This window comes from Meriones unguiculatus, chromosome 5 (genome assembly GCF_030254825.1).
Source record: "Meriones unguiculatus strain TT.TT164.6M chromosome 5, Bangor_MerUng_6.1, whole genome shotgun sequence".
Taxonomy (NCBI): Eukaryota; Metazoa; Chordata; class Mammalia; order Rodentia; family Muridae; genus Meriones; species Meriones unguiculatus.
The window spans coordinates 2332669-2347785 of NC_083353.1; the positions used below are offsets into that span (position 1 = coordinate 2332669).

At 43.3% G+C, this 15117-nt stretch overlaps 1 protein-coding gene across 1 annotated transcript in view; it reads right to left on the bottom strand.

The window, feature by feature from the left end:
• The window catches only part of M1ap (meiosis 1 associated protein), a 58536-nt gene that overhangs the window by 4196 nt on the left and 39223 nt on the right, over positions 1-15117 (bottom strand). The window contains exon 7 of the mRNA XM_060383501.1: positions 182-388. Coding sequence (XP_060239484.1) covers positions 182-388 — 207 coding nt within the window. The remainder of the gene's footprint in view (positions 1-181; positions 389-15117) is intronic.

The window sequence follows — 15117 nt, forward strand, 5'->3', positions numbered from 1 at the left end:
AGGATGTAGCTCTCAGCTACTGCCCCATCTCCACATGTGCGGCCATGTCCCTGCCACACTGACAGTGGACTAAGCCTCTGAAACTGTAAGTGAGCCCTCAGCTAAATGCTTTCTTTTGTAAGAAAAGCCATGGTCATATCTCTTCACAGCAACAGAACCTAAGACACATGGGCCCACTTGCCTCTATGATCTTTAGGCTGTCCCTGGGTGGGTCCTCAGCCAGCGGGGGGAAGAAGACAGGCAGCATCAGTTCCCTCGTGGCCACCAACTTCACCAGCAGTGTGAGGGAGGGAGATGGTGTGATCACATAGAAGCTGCAGGCAGGGGCATTCTGGTTGAACCTGGGGATCAGGGGTTCCCCCCTGGCCAACAGCAGCCAGTCTCTTTTCTGCAACAAGGACATACATCTTCAGTCTTTGGTTTGTTTTGAGGATTACTCCAACTGAAGATTTCAACCTTTCTTTGGGGTGTCAAGGAGAAAAGAGCCATTTCGCTTTGGCCCTTTGGAAGAGCTTCTACTAGCACAAGTATATGCTCTTCTTCCCTGTTCTAGGATATGACAGAGAGAATACACAAGAAATTTTGAGTGATACGCAAACTAAGAAATGCTCTTGAACTTGAAGTGGGTTCATCTCAGACTGTGTGGGGTTTGGAAAATGTCAGTCTTATGGATGTTGTATGTATGAAGTGTATTTGTGTGTGTGTCCTCTTGCTGGCCAAGACCATTAACCACATCTGGCACAAATATAACAGTTCTTCTGTTACACAGACCTCCTACTAGTTCTACCATCCTAATGTAAGAGAAATGTGGAAGAGAGCGGGAAAGGAGACGGTCAGCATTTTATGGAAGAGAGACAAGGGGAACGTGGACCAACAGTACTGAGTGGGAGACAAGGGGAGTAACACCTGCTGCAGGTGGCTTTGGATTTACACCCAGGGAAATGTACTGCAGTAGGAGAGAGGAGGAAAAGCCCTGCCATCTTAACTCAGCACATGGAGTCTGGCGGTTGCTGGCAAGGGGTAGGGAACCTGTACATGTCTCCAAGGAAAAAAGCTCTGACTATTCGTGCGGTTGACAGTAGTGGGCTGATAATTTTGATGCTTCCTCAATAAAAGCATGGGTGGAGATAGATGATCTAGTCATCGGAAAGTTAACTATAACTATAATCATAATCGCAATAGTGAATCTAATAATAATTCACAACAGTGGAATGCTTCCTCAGCCACAGACATTGTGTGAAAAGCACATGGAGGCCTTTAGGAGTTCACACTCGGTTATTATTTTGCTTGTACCTAGAGGTTTTTCTGAAGAACAGATTAAAAAAAATGTGATGCAAAGTCTACCTGAGGCTTACTAAATCCATCATGCTGGGAGTGAATAATATTAAAATTATGGTGTATGTATGTGTCACTGTATTTGCCTAGCCTGGGGACACAGCCTTGCTAAATCTGAAGGAAGAGTAGGCAATTGCTTAACTTCCATTGGCCAAAGTAACTTCTGCTTGGGTCAGGATTTCAGTCATCATTGTTGTTCAGTCTTCTATTCTGTACCAGTTCAGGCATTTGTTTATAAGTTTGTAAAAAGTTACTGAGTGGGGAACTGGAGAGATGGCTCAGCAGTTAAGAGCACTTGCAGAATTGAATACTTGGGTTCGATTCCTGGCACCCACGTGGTGGCTCACCACATCTGTAACTTCGGTTTGGGGATTTGACGCCATCTCCTGACTTCCACGGGCGGTGGGCATGCACGAGGTGCGCAGACGCACATGCAGGCAGTGCATTTATACACACAATCTTTCATAGTGAGTGACCTACTGTTCCAAGCACGAGGTGCGCAGACGCACATGCAGGCAGTGCATTTATACACACAATCTTTCATAGTGAGTGACCTACTGTTCCAAGCATGAGGTGCGCAGACGCACATGCAGGCAGTGCATTTATACACACAGTCTTTCATAGTGAGTGACCTACTGTTCCAAGCACGAGGTGCGCAGACGCACATGCAGGCAGTGCATTTATACACACAGTCTTTCATAGTGAGTGACCTACTGTTCCAAGCACGAGGTGCGCAGACGCACATGCAGGCAGTGCATTTATACACACAGTCTTTCATAGTGAGTGACCTACTGTTCCAAGCACGAGGTGCGCAGACGTTCACTGGACATACTGTGTCCTCTTGGCACGTATAATAGAGTAAGGGGGAAGCCTGTGAAGGATGTTTGTCTAAGTTTCACATGACCCACTCATGGGAGTGGTCTATTTTTAGGAATGACTGTCCCGAGTCCCCATATCTCTCAGTCCTAAGCAAGCTGATAATGTCAACCACTTGGCTAAGACTTGACTAAGCATAAGACAGTTTGCCACTGGGGCAATGAGCTATGGGCTCACGTGATGCTCCTTGGGTCTCATCATTAAGGAAGAGTCATACATGTTACAGCGTGAACTTGATGAGCACTTCTGAGTGTTGCACACAGAACACCTTTGAACACTAGACTCCCAGCTGACTGATTTAGAGCTAAGTTTCTGTTAGTCAGCTGGCATTTAGCAAGGACTGCAATCTCAGAATCTCTGCTAATGTTGGGACTGTCAGAGGACTGGGAGATTTTTTTTTTGTCCTCTCTCTCTCCTTGGATTTTTTTTTTTTTTTTTTTGGTTGCTGAAAGAATTGTATAGAATGCTTTAAAACTAATGGGCTTGATAAAATAAAGAAGCTGCCACAAAGCTCTGGCAGGGAAATAGATGTTCTTATTAGGTGGCTACATTCATTGCTCATTGATCTTCAGTTTTCTAGGAATGTCTGGAGAATTTGAGGAGGAAGGAAGTTGAACTTTCCGGCTCCTGTTTGAGTGTTGATTTCTAGAAGAAAAGGAGTCACCAACCTTCCCCAGCTGTGATGTTAGGCTACAACAATGTCGAGTCTGGCAAGATATGCCCACTGGTGCAAAAGTGGCACAAATGCTATGAAAATAACAAGTTTCTCATAGAATTTAATGCCAGCTTCACAAGTTGAAACCCATTCCTGACAGCATTACTGGGGCCCAGCATCTGTGGCTCAGACAGGTCATAGACCCTAGGGGAGAACCTACATCTATTACTCGGCCATGTGGACATAGCGTTACACCAACTCCTGATGACTTATCCTTACACCCATAGATTAGAGCATCTCTCAGCCCTCACTAGAGAAGCTTCTTTTTGGCAATAGTGATTAACTCAAACCCACAAGATCTCTTGTCAAGGTGCAGAGAATAAGAAACTGTGGGTATTGGGATCATGCTCCTCCACCCAAGGCTCAGGGATCGCGGGGCAGGAGAGGGGCAGAGGACTGTGAAAGCCATAGGCAGTAGACGACATCAAAGAATCTGTTTTCTGGACATAGCAGGTTGCTGCACATATGAATCTGCAACAGATAGTGTGCAGAAGACAAGATTTTTTTAATGTGTGTGGGTGTTTTGCTTGTAAGTATATCTGTGTATCACATGCATGCCTGGTGTCTGTGGAGGTCAGAAGAGGTCATCACATATCCTGGAACTCTAGTTACAAAAGGTATGAGTAACTGTGAGGGTTGCTGAATAGGTCTTTTATAAGAGAAACAAGTGTTTTTAACTTCTGGGCCATTTCTCCAACTCATTGGCTTAATATTTAAAAAAAAAAATCAATCAATAGATTATACTATATCACCTTAGTTAGGGTTGCTATTGCTATGAAGAGTCTGAGACAACTCTTATAAAGGAAAGCACTTAGTTGAGGCTGGCTTACAGTTTCAGGCTTAGCTCATTATTGTCATGGCATAAACACGGTGGCATGCAGGCAGACATGATGCTGGAGAGGGAGCTGAGAGTTCTATATGTTGATCCACAGGCAGCAGAAAGAAACTGTTTTCCACACTGGGCATAGCTTGAGCACATGAGATCTCAAAGCCTGTCCCTACAGTGACACACCTCCTTCAACAGGCCACACCTACTCCAACTCGGCCACAGCTCCTAATAGTGCCACTCCCTGTGGGCCAAGCATTCAAACCCATGAGTCTATGGGGACCATATCAGTTCAAATTGCCACATATGCTAATAAGATAAAGATAAAAATTATATAATCATCCAGTAGGCTTAATTTTTTTAAACAGAATTCGATACCCTTTCACAATAAAAACAAACAACAACCTAGAAATAGGGGTAGAATTTTCTTATCTTGACAAAGTGCTAAAACAAATATAAAACAGCAAAAATAAAAAAATAACCTCATAGTTGCCTGCTGTAGTGGCTCAGACCTATAAATAGAGCATTTGGGAGGCTGACATAGGAAAACCACCACAAGTTCAAAACCAACCCGATCTAGGTGGTTAGTTCTAGGCCAACCTAGACTGCAGTGTAAAACTCTTTCAAAACAAACAAACAAGCAGGCAACAGCCTCCTTCCCCAACTAAACTCCCTCAAAATTCTAATTCAAATCACTGTGGTGATTTGGAAAAGAATGGCCCCCATAGGCACATATATTTGAATGCTTAGTTATCAGGGAGTGGCACTGTTAGGAGGTGTGGCCTTGTAGGAGGAAGTGTGTCACTAGGGGTGGGCTTTGAGGTTTCAAAAGGCCAAGCCAGGCCCAGTGGCTCTCTCTTCCTGCTGCCTGCCAATCTGGATGTAGAACTCCTAGCTACCTCTCCAGCACCATGTCTGCCTGCATATTATCATGCTCCCTGACATGATAATGAACTAAACTATTGATATTATAAGCAAGTCCCAATTAAATGTTTTCTTTTTTCCTTTTGGTTCTCAAGACAGGATTTCTTTGTGTAGCCCTGGCTGTCCTAGAACTTGCTCTGTAGACCAGGCTGGCCTCCAACTCATAGAGGTCTGTCTGCCTCTGCCTCTTGAGTGCTGAGATTAAAGGCATCTGCCACAACGGTTCAGTTTAAATGCTTTCTTTTATAAGACTTGCTGTGGTCATGGTGTCTTTTCACAACAACAGAACACTAAGACACATACTTTGCTGCCAAGAGCAGAAACAAATATATCTGATCGTATTCCTCATCTACAATACAATATTGGAGATGCGCTGAAGACCAGAGGCCTTTTAGGAGGTTAGGATTCTGAGTATGATCCCAGGTGAGAGGCATCCATGATGATGCCAGGGTATTACCAATATGGCACATGGAACTAGATGCTGAATTTGGTGTAAGAAAACAGCAACATGACAGTTATCACGTCAGAGAGCTATGGCAAACCCATGCTGTTATAAGTGCTGTGAAAGCCAAGTAATATGTAGCAATAGACACAAGGGTGGAAAAGGGTAAAAAAAAAAATGAGTAGGGACAAGGTATGATGGGGCAAAAAAAGCTTCACAGTGAAGGCATTTAAGCAGAACCTGGAAAAAAGTGAATAGAACTTTGTCAGATCGACAGAGTAAGGGTACAATGTGTAGAGGTGTGAAAGAAGTTAGAATATTTGGAGAACAGTTAGTAATGTATTAGTGTGTCTGGATGAGACTGGAAAGTGCTGTGAAAGACAAAGCAAGGAAAGTAGATGAGGCTGGATCGCAGAAGGCCGGTGACCCCATGTTAGCCTTCTGCCTTCATACTTACTCCCCTCCCAACCTTCAGGGTCTAGCTTCTACACTTGTTCCATTTTTTAAAAATCCTCTTGACCTGCCGTCACCCCATTCTCAGTTTACAATCTTGGTCTTGACTCTTTGCCTGTCCAGCCAAGGACTTTCTGTTTCCCCACCCATTCACAGCCCAACCAGCTCATAGCCTGTGTGCTCAGACTGGACACATCCTGGCTGGAATTCTGTCACTTCTGTGGCCAGTTAGGGCAGACATGGACTGGACACTCAGGAATGTGTCTCTAGAGTTGCTGACATTTGAAGCTGGAAACTGAGACCTAGGTGGTATTTTCATTTCTTTTTCTATTCATGCAGACCTGACTGTCAGGGAAACGAGGATGTGGAAAGTGAGTCACCAGCTGCAGAACTGAGACGAACACAGTAGGCTTCGGTAATTGAAGCAACATTTTCCTGGCGATGGATTGAGTCATCTCATAAAGACTTGGAAAAATTAACTTTTTAAAGTATTTATTCCCTACCACACTTTATGAAACTGTTATTCAACCTTAGAAAATATGCGAAAGCACATAAAGACAAAATACTGAGTTAAGGAGACTGGCTAAAGGAGAAAGCTAAGAGCAGGGCATTAGTGGAGTCGGGATTAGAGAAGTCAGAAATTCTAGAGATCCCCATGGTTTTCTCTGACATGCAGTCTGGGAGCATCTCCTTATGGATATTACTGAGTAACAAAAATGTTTCAGAGACCACCTGTGATCAATATGACAACAAACTCCAAGTGACAGCAGAGTGGCACAAAATTTGGGACTTGGAACAAGCTTTCAGGAGTCGGTACTGGCTCTACCATTTCTCTGCACCCTAGTTTCCTCTTCCCATCTGCAAGACAGAGATGGTCCTTATTTATAGGATGGGTATGATAATAAAATAAACTAATAGTTGCAAAGTACTTGGAACTGTGTTAGACACAAAGTCAGCATCATAAAATTAAATTTCTAAAATTAGGTTGGCATAATAGTATACATGTTTAATCCCAGAATTCAAGAGGAAGAGGCAGGTGGGTCTCTGTGAATCCAAGGTCAGCTTGGTCTACATAATGAGTTCCGGACTAACCAGGGTTATGCAGTGAGACCTCCGTATTCTTTTTTCTAAAAATTAAGACGTATTTAATTATTAGTTGCTTTTTATTTTGCCAAATTAAAAGTAATTGGTAATTTTGAGATATAGGTCTATAAAAGCATCAATGGACTGACTCTAAGGACATATACTCTTATGATCTGGATTAATCTAAAAGTGAAATTTACCATATTGTGGATGTTGTATAGTGATTTTCTCTAAGAGTAAAACCTTCCATCTTGGAGGGAAGTTCCTGAAGACACAGGATGTCAGAAATGAGATGAGACAACAGGATGTTCTCAAGGAGATGAAACACTCCATCCTTCAAGGACGCTCATTAAGCTCAATAAGTAAAAAACTCAGAGCCTTCAGGAAGTCCCTGAAATGAACCAGACTCGCAAGGCCCTTTCCCCTCAAGCATATATAAGTGGTAAGGCCTGCTGATCTGATAGCCTTGGCCAAGAGTGCTTAGAAGAGCTGCCTACGAAAGGCTCAGAACAAGCAAGCTGCCTGGAAGGGGCACAGACTCAGTTACCCGGAGAGAACACTCGCCAACTTGTTAAGCTGTGTGCAGGCTGTGCACTGTGCTCCAGGCTTTCAGCTTGTCACCTATGCTGGGTAGGCTTTTGAGTCATTTCAGTTCCTGCAAATAAACACCTGCCCATACTCTTGTAAGTAATTTCAATAAAACTCACTGGTTCACCAAGTTGGACATTGGTGGTAGCTATACCTTGGTCTGATATCAATTTCTTATTTAGGATGAATAGATGTTTGTTCTTGTCTCCCCAAAATAGTATCACACAACATTGGAGAATATCTATCTTTCAGAGAGACTGGGTAAAGCTTTTTTGCTTTTTTGATGAACGTACGATACCCAAATAAAACAAACAATCTTTGAAAAAGACAGAAATGGAAGCATTTTCAGAAACGAAACAAATAAAAACCCCAGAATGGAAAGTGGACTTCTGAGTGCAGTTGACTAAGGCTCTAAGGCATGTGCAAAATGCAGCTGGAAAAGTTGCACAACATTGGGCTGAGGAGCCCAGTGAGTCAGCTCAATGGCAAAGACTTGATTATTGCAGCATATATTTTGTCCAGAAGAGCTGCTCCAAATGAAGAGGTGAAAGAGAGGAACCAGTGAACAAACTGACCTACACTTTGACTTGTGGGGAAGCCCATGAACCTGGAAGTGAAAACATGGGTCAACTACCTGGCTGGGGCAAATGAAAAACTGCTCTGCATGTAGTCAGATGGCAAAGGGGGAATATGAGAGCATGTGCTAAGAGCTGCTTCTGCATTGGAGATAAGTGTAGGCTGCTTCTCCTTCCCAGGACAGTCAGAAAAGCCTCATAGCATGTACAGACCAATATAGTGAGGTATTGTTGAGGATTTGAACACTGGAGATTAGAGAACAGACAGTATGAACAGAAGGGGATAAAAGGGGGGAAGCTAAATTCTCTTCATTTATTTGGTTGGAATATGTGTTATGTGAAGGGAATAAGGGGAGATAAAGCTGGACCTTGAATACTAGACTAAGAAATATAGATTTAATGGTAGAATAATAGTCCCTAGAGAGGGAAGAATCTAGACAGAGGCGGGAATGATGATAGCCTCACTCACTCTGAGGGCTTACGTTGAATTTGAGTTGGATGGTGGTAGCAACTGGAGCTCAGAACCTAGGATTTCCATCTGCTAAGACACATTTGCAAGGGGACAGCAACTAGCAGATTTTCCGGAGGAGACCTGGTGGTAGGGTGACCTGGTGGTAGGGCGACCTGGTGGTAGGGCGGAGTGTGACTCAAGGCAGTTTTCCACTCACAGCATTTGTGACATTCTAGAGTTATACGTGGGTTAGGAGGTAGAAACACTTGAGAAAGCTAAGAGTGTCTCAGTAGACTTGGGTGGAAATGATTAGAGTTGAGGCCTTCTAGGGTGGAGGGAAAACACAGTGCAGCAGGCTTGTAGCTGAAAGCTCTGGAAGATAGATTAAGCTTTAGCAGACTGAGGTGCAGTGTGACTCAGCACAGTAGCAGGGGACTCTAGCTGCCTGGTTCAGGGAAGGGTGGACTCTCTCTACCATCTGTAATCTCTCTAATATATTTATACAAAGGTGAGGCTCTCATTAGATATTGGAGGTACAAAAAAGCCAAGTCAGGCCTACATGTTGGAAGACAAAAGAAATAATAAACCAAATCCACCTGAATCTTAAATGCTTAAAATTACATTTATCTGTTTGTGTGAGTGAGTGTGTGTGTGTGTGTGTGTGTGTGTGTGTGTGTATAGGTCAGAGGACAGATTGCAAGGGTAGATTTTCTCCACCATGGAGGTCCCAGGTATCAAACTCAGGCCATTAGGCTTGAACCAAGTCCTACAGGCTCACATGCATAAGTGCTCTCTTTCACACACAGACACACAAGTATACAAACAAACAAACAAATGTAGTGGATGGTAAAAGAAAAAAGAGTCAGGCCTAGTGGCACGTGCCTTTAACGCCAGCCCTCGGGCGGCAGAGGCAGGCATGTCAGTATGAACTTGAGGGTACTCTGGTAAACATAGTAAGTTCCAGGAAAGCCATGCAGAGGCTCAGAGTCTCAAACAAACTAAAAAAGAAGAGAAAACAGGAAAAAAGAAGTGGAAATTGTAAAAGCACTAACCAGGAACTCTGCAACCACGTGCCAGATACATGACAGCTGCTTTTCACATACAATTCTGCTCACCCAAAAACTGGCAATGCACATTTTATAGTCGCTGTTAGATGCGACAGAGACAAGAGTTGTAGTGTGTTTCAAATGTGACTCTCTCTTCTTCCTTTCTCTCTGCTCTGCTGAGCACAGAAGCCTTGCTAGCACCAGCCTTGAATATTTTACACAAGATCTGGTAATGACGTGAATCATGCCAGAGAAGCTCAGCCGGTTTAGACTATGTGGCTGAGTGGGAGGAAGAAGACCAAGGACAGGGCCCAGAGGATGTGGTGAGAATTTTGAGTGTGTGTGTGCACACATGTGTGTAAGAGGCCTCGGGGCAGCAGCTTCACGGTACAGATAGTTGAGCGAAGGAGAAAGATCTGAGAAATTCCATTGTGTTTATAAGATAGATCTTCTTTGGTATTCTTTGAAAACACAAAATAATTAATTAAAAATTACTTTTGGGTCATTGGATAATGTTTTTTTTTAATATGTGGCCTGTGTAGGGCTTGAAACACATGGGCCACTGTTTGCTAGGGTTATGAATGCATATATATGCCATAATTAGAGACATGAGCATGCATACGTTCACAGTAAAAGAGCAGACTGAGGGCAGTTCCAAAGGGCAGGCTTCTCTTGAGCAATAGGTATTTTCACCAGAGTATTTTAGAAAATTCCCCTGAGCCCCTCAAAGCTAGAAGGAGTAGGTGCAAAGGAGCAGGCTCAGTAATTAAAACATGTCTGCTGCGTCACCAGGGGACTGGAGTTTGGACCCCAGCACCCACAGAACAACTCCAGTGTCCCCATGAGGGCCTATGACCCTAGCTTCGAGTGAGGCAGAGGCAGGGTATGACTGAGGCTTGCTGGCTTCTAGCTGAGTCTAGAATTCACAAACTCCCGGTTCAGGGAGAGAGCCTGCCTCAGAGGAAGAGGCAGAGAGGGAGAGAGGACACCAACACTCCCTTTTGTGCCCCCACTCTCACCTCACACACTCCTCTAGACACACTCATACATAAATCTTTTAAAAAATAAAGGTAACAAAAGGGGAAATTTCTTAGCCAAAATTTGACTAAAGCTGAGGACTTGGTTGGTAAAGTGGGGAAGTGATAGAAATACCAGGAAAAGTCAAGTTTATCATTTTGGATTTTAGAGTAAATCAAATTTACATCTCAGTCTTTAAGTTAAATAACAGGAAATATACCTAAAAAACTACTTAAATATGCCTTTCTCTAAGAAGGAATACAATACATAAGATCTAATGAAAAAAGCAACTGGAAAGGTCTCTCTAAGGAAGCACCATTGGAGCTAAGTCTTTCAGGTTAGGGAAGGATTTGAACACACGGAGATAAGAGAAGGTACAGCATGAATAGAGGAAGACCAAATGTAGGGAAATTTAATGTTCTTTATTTATTTGGTTGTAATTATATGGATGTGAAGAGAATAATGGGAGATAAAACTGGATCTTAAATACTAGACTAAGAAATATGATTTATGTTATAAAGAATAATAAGACTTGTGGTGTGTGTGTGTGTGTGTGTGTGTGGTTTTGAGATCAAATCTAGGGCTTCATGCACACCAGGTAAGTCCTCTATCACTGAGCTACAACACCAGCTGAAGACACAAAATATTTTGAAGTTGAAGATAGCAGCCTCACTGTCATGTTTCAGGGTTGGGTTATGGGTATTGCTCTAAACCAGACTGAGAAGTGGAAACGTGTAAGTGTCCAGACCAGTGGAGAAATGACTGCAGTATTAAAGCACAAGTGAGAAATGGCTCGGCTAGCACAGTGAGGATACAGGGGGGAGAAGGTGGTGGGCGAGGAGGACAAGTGAGGTTCATTAAATGAGTGGGTGCAGGCAATGAGAAAATGTGGTTGTCAGAGGACTGCTTCAAGAAGGTAATATTGGCATGGTGGTGCATGCCTTTGATCCCAGAATTTTGCAAGCAAAGGTAGGCAGATCTATGTGATTTCAAGGCCAACCTGGTCTACATAGTGAGCTCCAAGCCAGCCAGAATTATACAATGAGACTGTTTCAAAATTAAAAAAAAAAAAAATGAAAGAGAGACAGAAAGAAAAGAAAAAGTAATGTAGTGTCAATGTGCAGGTAAAATGGGGCTGGAGAGGTTGGGAAAGGGAAATTAGGAGTTTATGAATAAGTTTGTGTGTGAGCAAAGCAGTGGGAACAGGAAATGAGAACAGCTCCAATTTAGGAGATGAAAACTGATGTGGCCGTGGGTGACTCAAGTGTAAAGGACACCGTGGCTGGAAGTGGCTGAGGTTTCCAGCCTGGGTGACTTAGACAATGGTGGGGTTGCTATTAACAGAAAGACAGAAGTTGGCTGCAGAAGACACATCAGTGTGGGAAGGAAAGAGCGCAGAGAGTTGCACTGGGAACTCAGTAGTTCCCAGATTTGAAAAGAATAAATAAAGTGTAAAAATACAAAACCAAAGATGGAGGAAAAGTTTAGCAGACTCAGGGCTGGGGAGGTAGATCAGCAATTAAGAACTCTTTATGCTCTTCAGAGAACCCTGGTGTGGTTCCAGTACTCAGGTCGGACAGGTCACAACTGCCAGGAGCGCCAGTTCCGGCCTCTGTGGCATGCACTCACATAGATATACACACATGCACACTAATAAGAATAAAAATATATTTAAAAAGGTTTGGGAAACTAGTGAAAAGAGGGTTAGGGAGGTTCAAGCTAAATAGTAGGTCTTGTCACATAGTAAGTATAAACATATTCCTTGTTGAATGAATGACTTAAAGTGAGAAATTCTTCTATCATACCGCCATTGAGGATTTGTGTCACTCAGGGAAGGTGCCATTCAAAAAGCAGGATGAAGAGCCTTTCGAAACTAATTTACCCCGTCAACCCAGTAGGAGAGTAGTATTTAATGCAGTGCTGGAATGAACAGGGCCAAGAAAACAAGTTCCCTGTGGCCCACATAGTGAAAGGAGAAAACTGACTCCTGCAAGCTGCTCTCCAACTCCCATGCATGTTATGGTCTCTAAACCTACTTCCCAAACAGACAAACGAATGTAAAGGATGAACAAGGAGCAGTTAGGAATGCCTAGAGTGAATGCTAGCCCTGTGAGATACAGAAGCCCAGCGCGAGGGGGCACATAGAGCTCCATGTTCAAAGGCCCCTCAGGGAGGGGCTTATTCCACCTGACAGCTGGCCGCCTGGCGTCAGTGCCAAGGCAGGAACTCCAGGCGGGAACTTGGAGGCAGGAACTGAAGCAGAGAGCGCACAGAAGAAGCTCTCTATGGCTTGCTCAGCCTTTTTTTTTTTTTTTTTTTTTTTTTTTTTTTTTTTTTTTAATAAAACCCAGGACTATCTGCGCAGGAGAGGCACTACCCATAATGGGGTGGGCCCTCCCACATCAAACATTAATAAAAAAAGCCCTACCTACAGTTTTGCCTACAAACCAATCTTAGGGAAGCATTTTCTCAGTTAAGGTTCCCTCTTCCCAGATACCTTTAGCTTGTATCAAGTTGACAAAAAGCCAACTAGAATGCCTATTTATCCATTTCGGACATTAAGCTGTTCCTAGTTTTCTACCACTGTAAATAACACTGAGATAAACAGCTTGTATGTGTATATCTTTACCTCATTTTCTCAGGCTATCTATAATCCTGCCTAAAGTGTTGAATTGTAAATTTTAATGAAAATGTGTTAAAATGCTAATGTCTAAAATATCACATACTAGCTAGGTGTAAAGGTACACACCTTTAATTTCAGTACTCAGCAGGTAGAGGCAAACATATCTCAGTGAGTTCAAGGCCAGCGTTATCTGCATAGTGAATTCTAGAACATCCAGAACTTGTCTCACAAAAACAAAACAAACAACAACAAAACAAACAACAAAAAATTCTGTACTATAATCATTGAACCAGGTATGGCAATACCTGCCTATAATACATGCTTAGAAAGCATAAAGCTTATCCTCAGCTACATAGCAAGTATAAGGTTAACCTGGGTTACATGCGACTGTCTTTAAAAAAAAAAAAGTATCGCATTGAAAACAGGATCTGCAGGCTGAGGACTGTAATTCTAGCTAATTCAGGGAGGCTGGGACAGGAAAGTCTTGAATTCATGCCTTGTCTGGGCTGTAGGTTAAGTTCAAGTCCCTGGGTAACCTAGACCTGTACCCAAACAAAACTAAAAAATAAAAGGAAGTCTGGGGATGCAGAACAGGTGAAGGGCGTTTGCCAGCAAGTGTGAGATCCTGGGTCCAACATGTCCAAAAGAAAAGAAAAAGGATTGAAGGCATTGGGGAGAAATACCTGCTAACTGATGGGCTATCTCAGAGACTCTGAGGAAGTGGAGAACATAGGAAACTGAGCTGCTGGGCACTTGCAGAACTGATTGATCTGTTGTCTCTGCTCTGCAAAGACAGGAGGTGGACGGCCTTCAGACCAGAAACAGGAACCCAGTGGGTGGACCCAAAAAGAAACAGGAAAAGAAGTTTGCTTTTGATAGTGAAAGACACACAATGCTGTGCTGTCCTTTCCCTCGTGTCCACGGAGAGTCACTGTCGCTCATGTCCACTCAGGTCAAGCCTTTGATTTTTAAAAGATTTGTTTTATTTTTAATTATATGTGCGTGGGTTGGTGCATATGAGTGCAGGTAACCTGCACAGAACAGAGTTGTTAGGTCTCCCTGAAGCTTGAGTTGCAGGAGGTTGTGAGCAGCCCAGGTGGGTGCTGGGAACTGAACTCAAGTCCTGTGGAAATAGAGCATGTGCTCTTATGTTCTGTGCCATCTCTCCAGCACTATGTCAAGTGCTTATTCAATATCTTGTCTTTGGGTTCTCTTTTCAGTTATTTTATTTTGATTTAAGCCAGACATTAATTTTTCTTAGGTTTTTGAGACAGGGTCTCACTATAGCTCTGGCTAGTCTTGCATGTACGATGTAGATCAGGCTAGTCATGAACTCACAGAGATCCACCTGCCTCTGTTTAACAAGGGCTGGGATTAACGGCAAGTACCACCACATCTGGCTTCTCTCCTTTCCTTTAAAAACTTTATGTGTGTACATTGGGCCTGAATGTATGTGTGTGTGCATGCCATGTGTGTGTTAGTGGAGCCCAGCAAAAGGCATCACATCCCCTGGGCCTGGACCCCGGGGCGTGCGAGCCCTCTGAGGTGGGCTCTGGGAACTGAAGCTGGGTCCCCTGCAAGCGCAATAAGCTCCACTAACTGCAGAGTCACCTCTCCAGAGCCTCGCTAGTTTTCTCTCTATTTTAAAAATAATTTATTGTCAGTCTCTGGGCAGAGTGTGGGGGTGTGTGCCACGGCACACGTGTGGGGTCAGAGGGTAACTGTGTGGAGGTGGTTCTCTCCTACCTTTGTCTGCTGAGTCGTCTGGCCAAGCCACATCAGTTTTGTGTGCATGTGTTTGTGCGTGTGCGTGTGTGTGTGTGTGTGTGTGTGTGTGTATTTTGCTTCTGTTTCAAGGACTGACACCTTGATGTTCAATTCAGAAGCCAAGCAGTACTGGATATTTCATCTCTCTGACTCCCCATACCCAATTCTCGTTAGTTCTAACTGAGTTCTAACTGATTATATATGCCTACAAATATTTCTCTGTTGCATTTTTCTAGCTGTGACTTACTCGATACTCTTAATCTTAGCTATATTTCTATATCTCTATGTAGGTATGTACATATGTGTTGTCTGTCTGTCTCTTCCACTGCAGGCTAAGTTTCTTGAGGAAACAGATCTATCCATTCTGTCATCACTGAATACGTGTGTAGGGCTTAC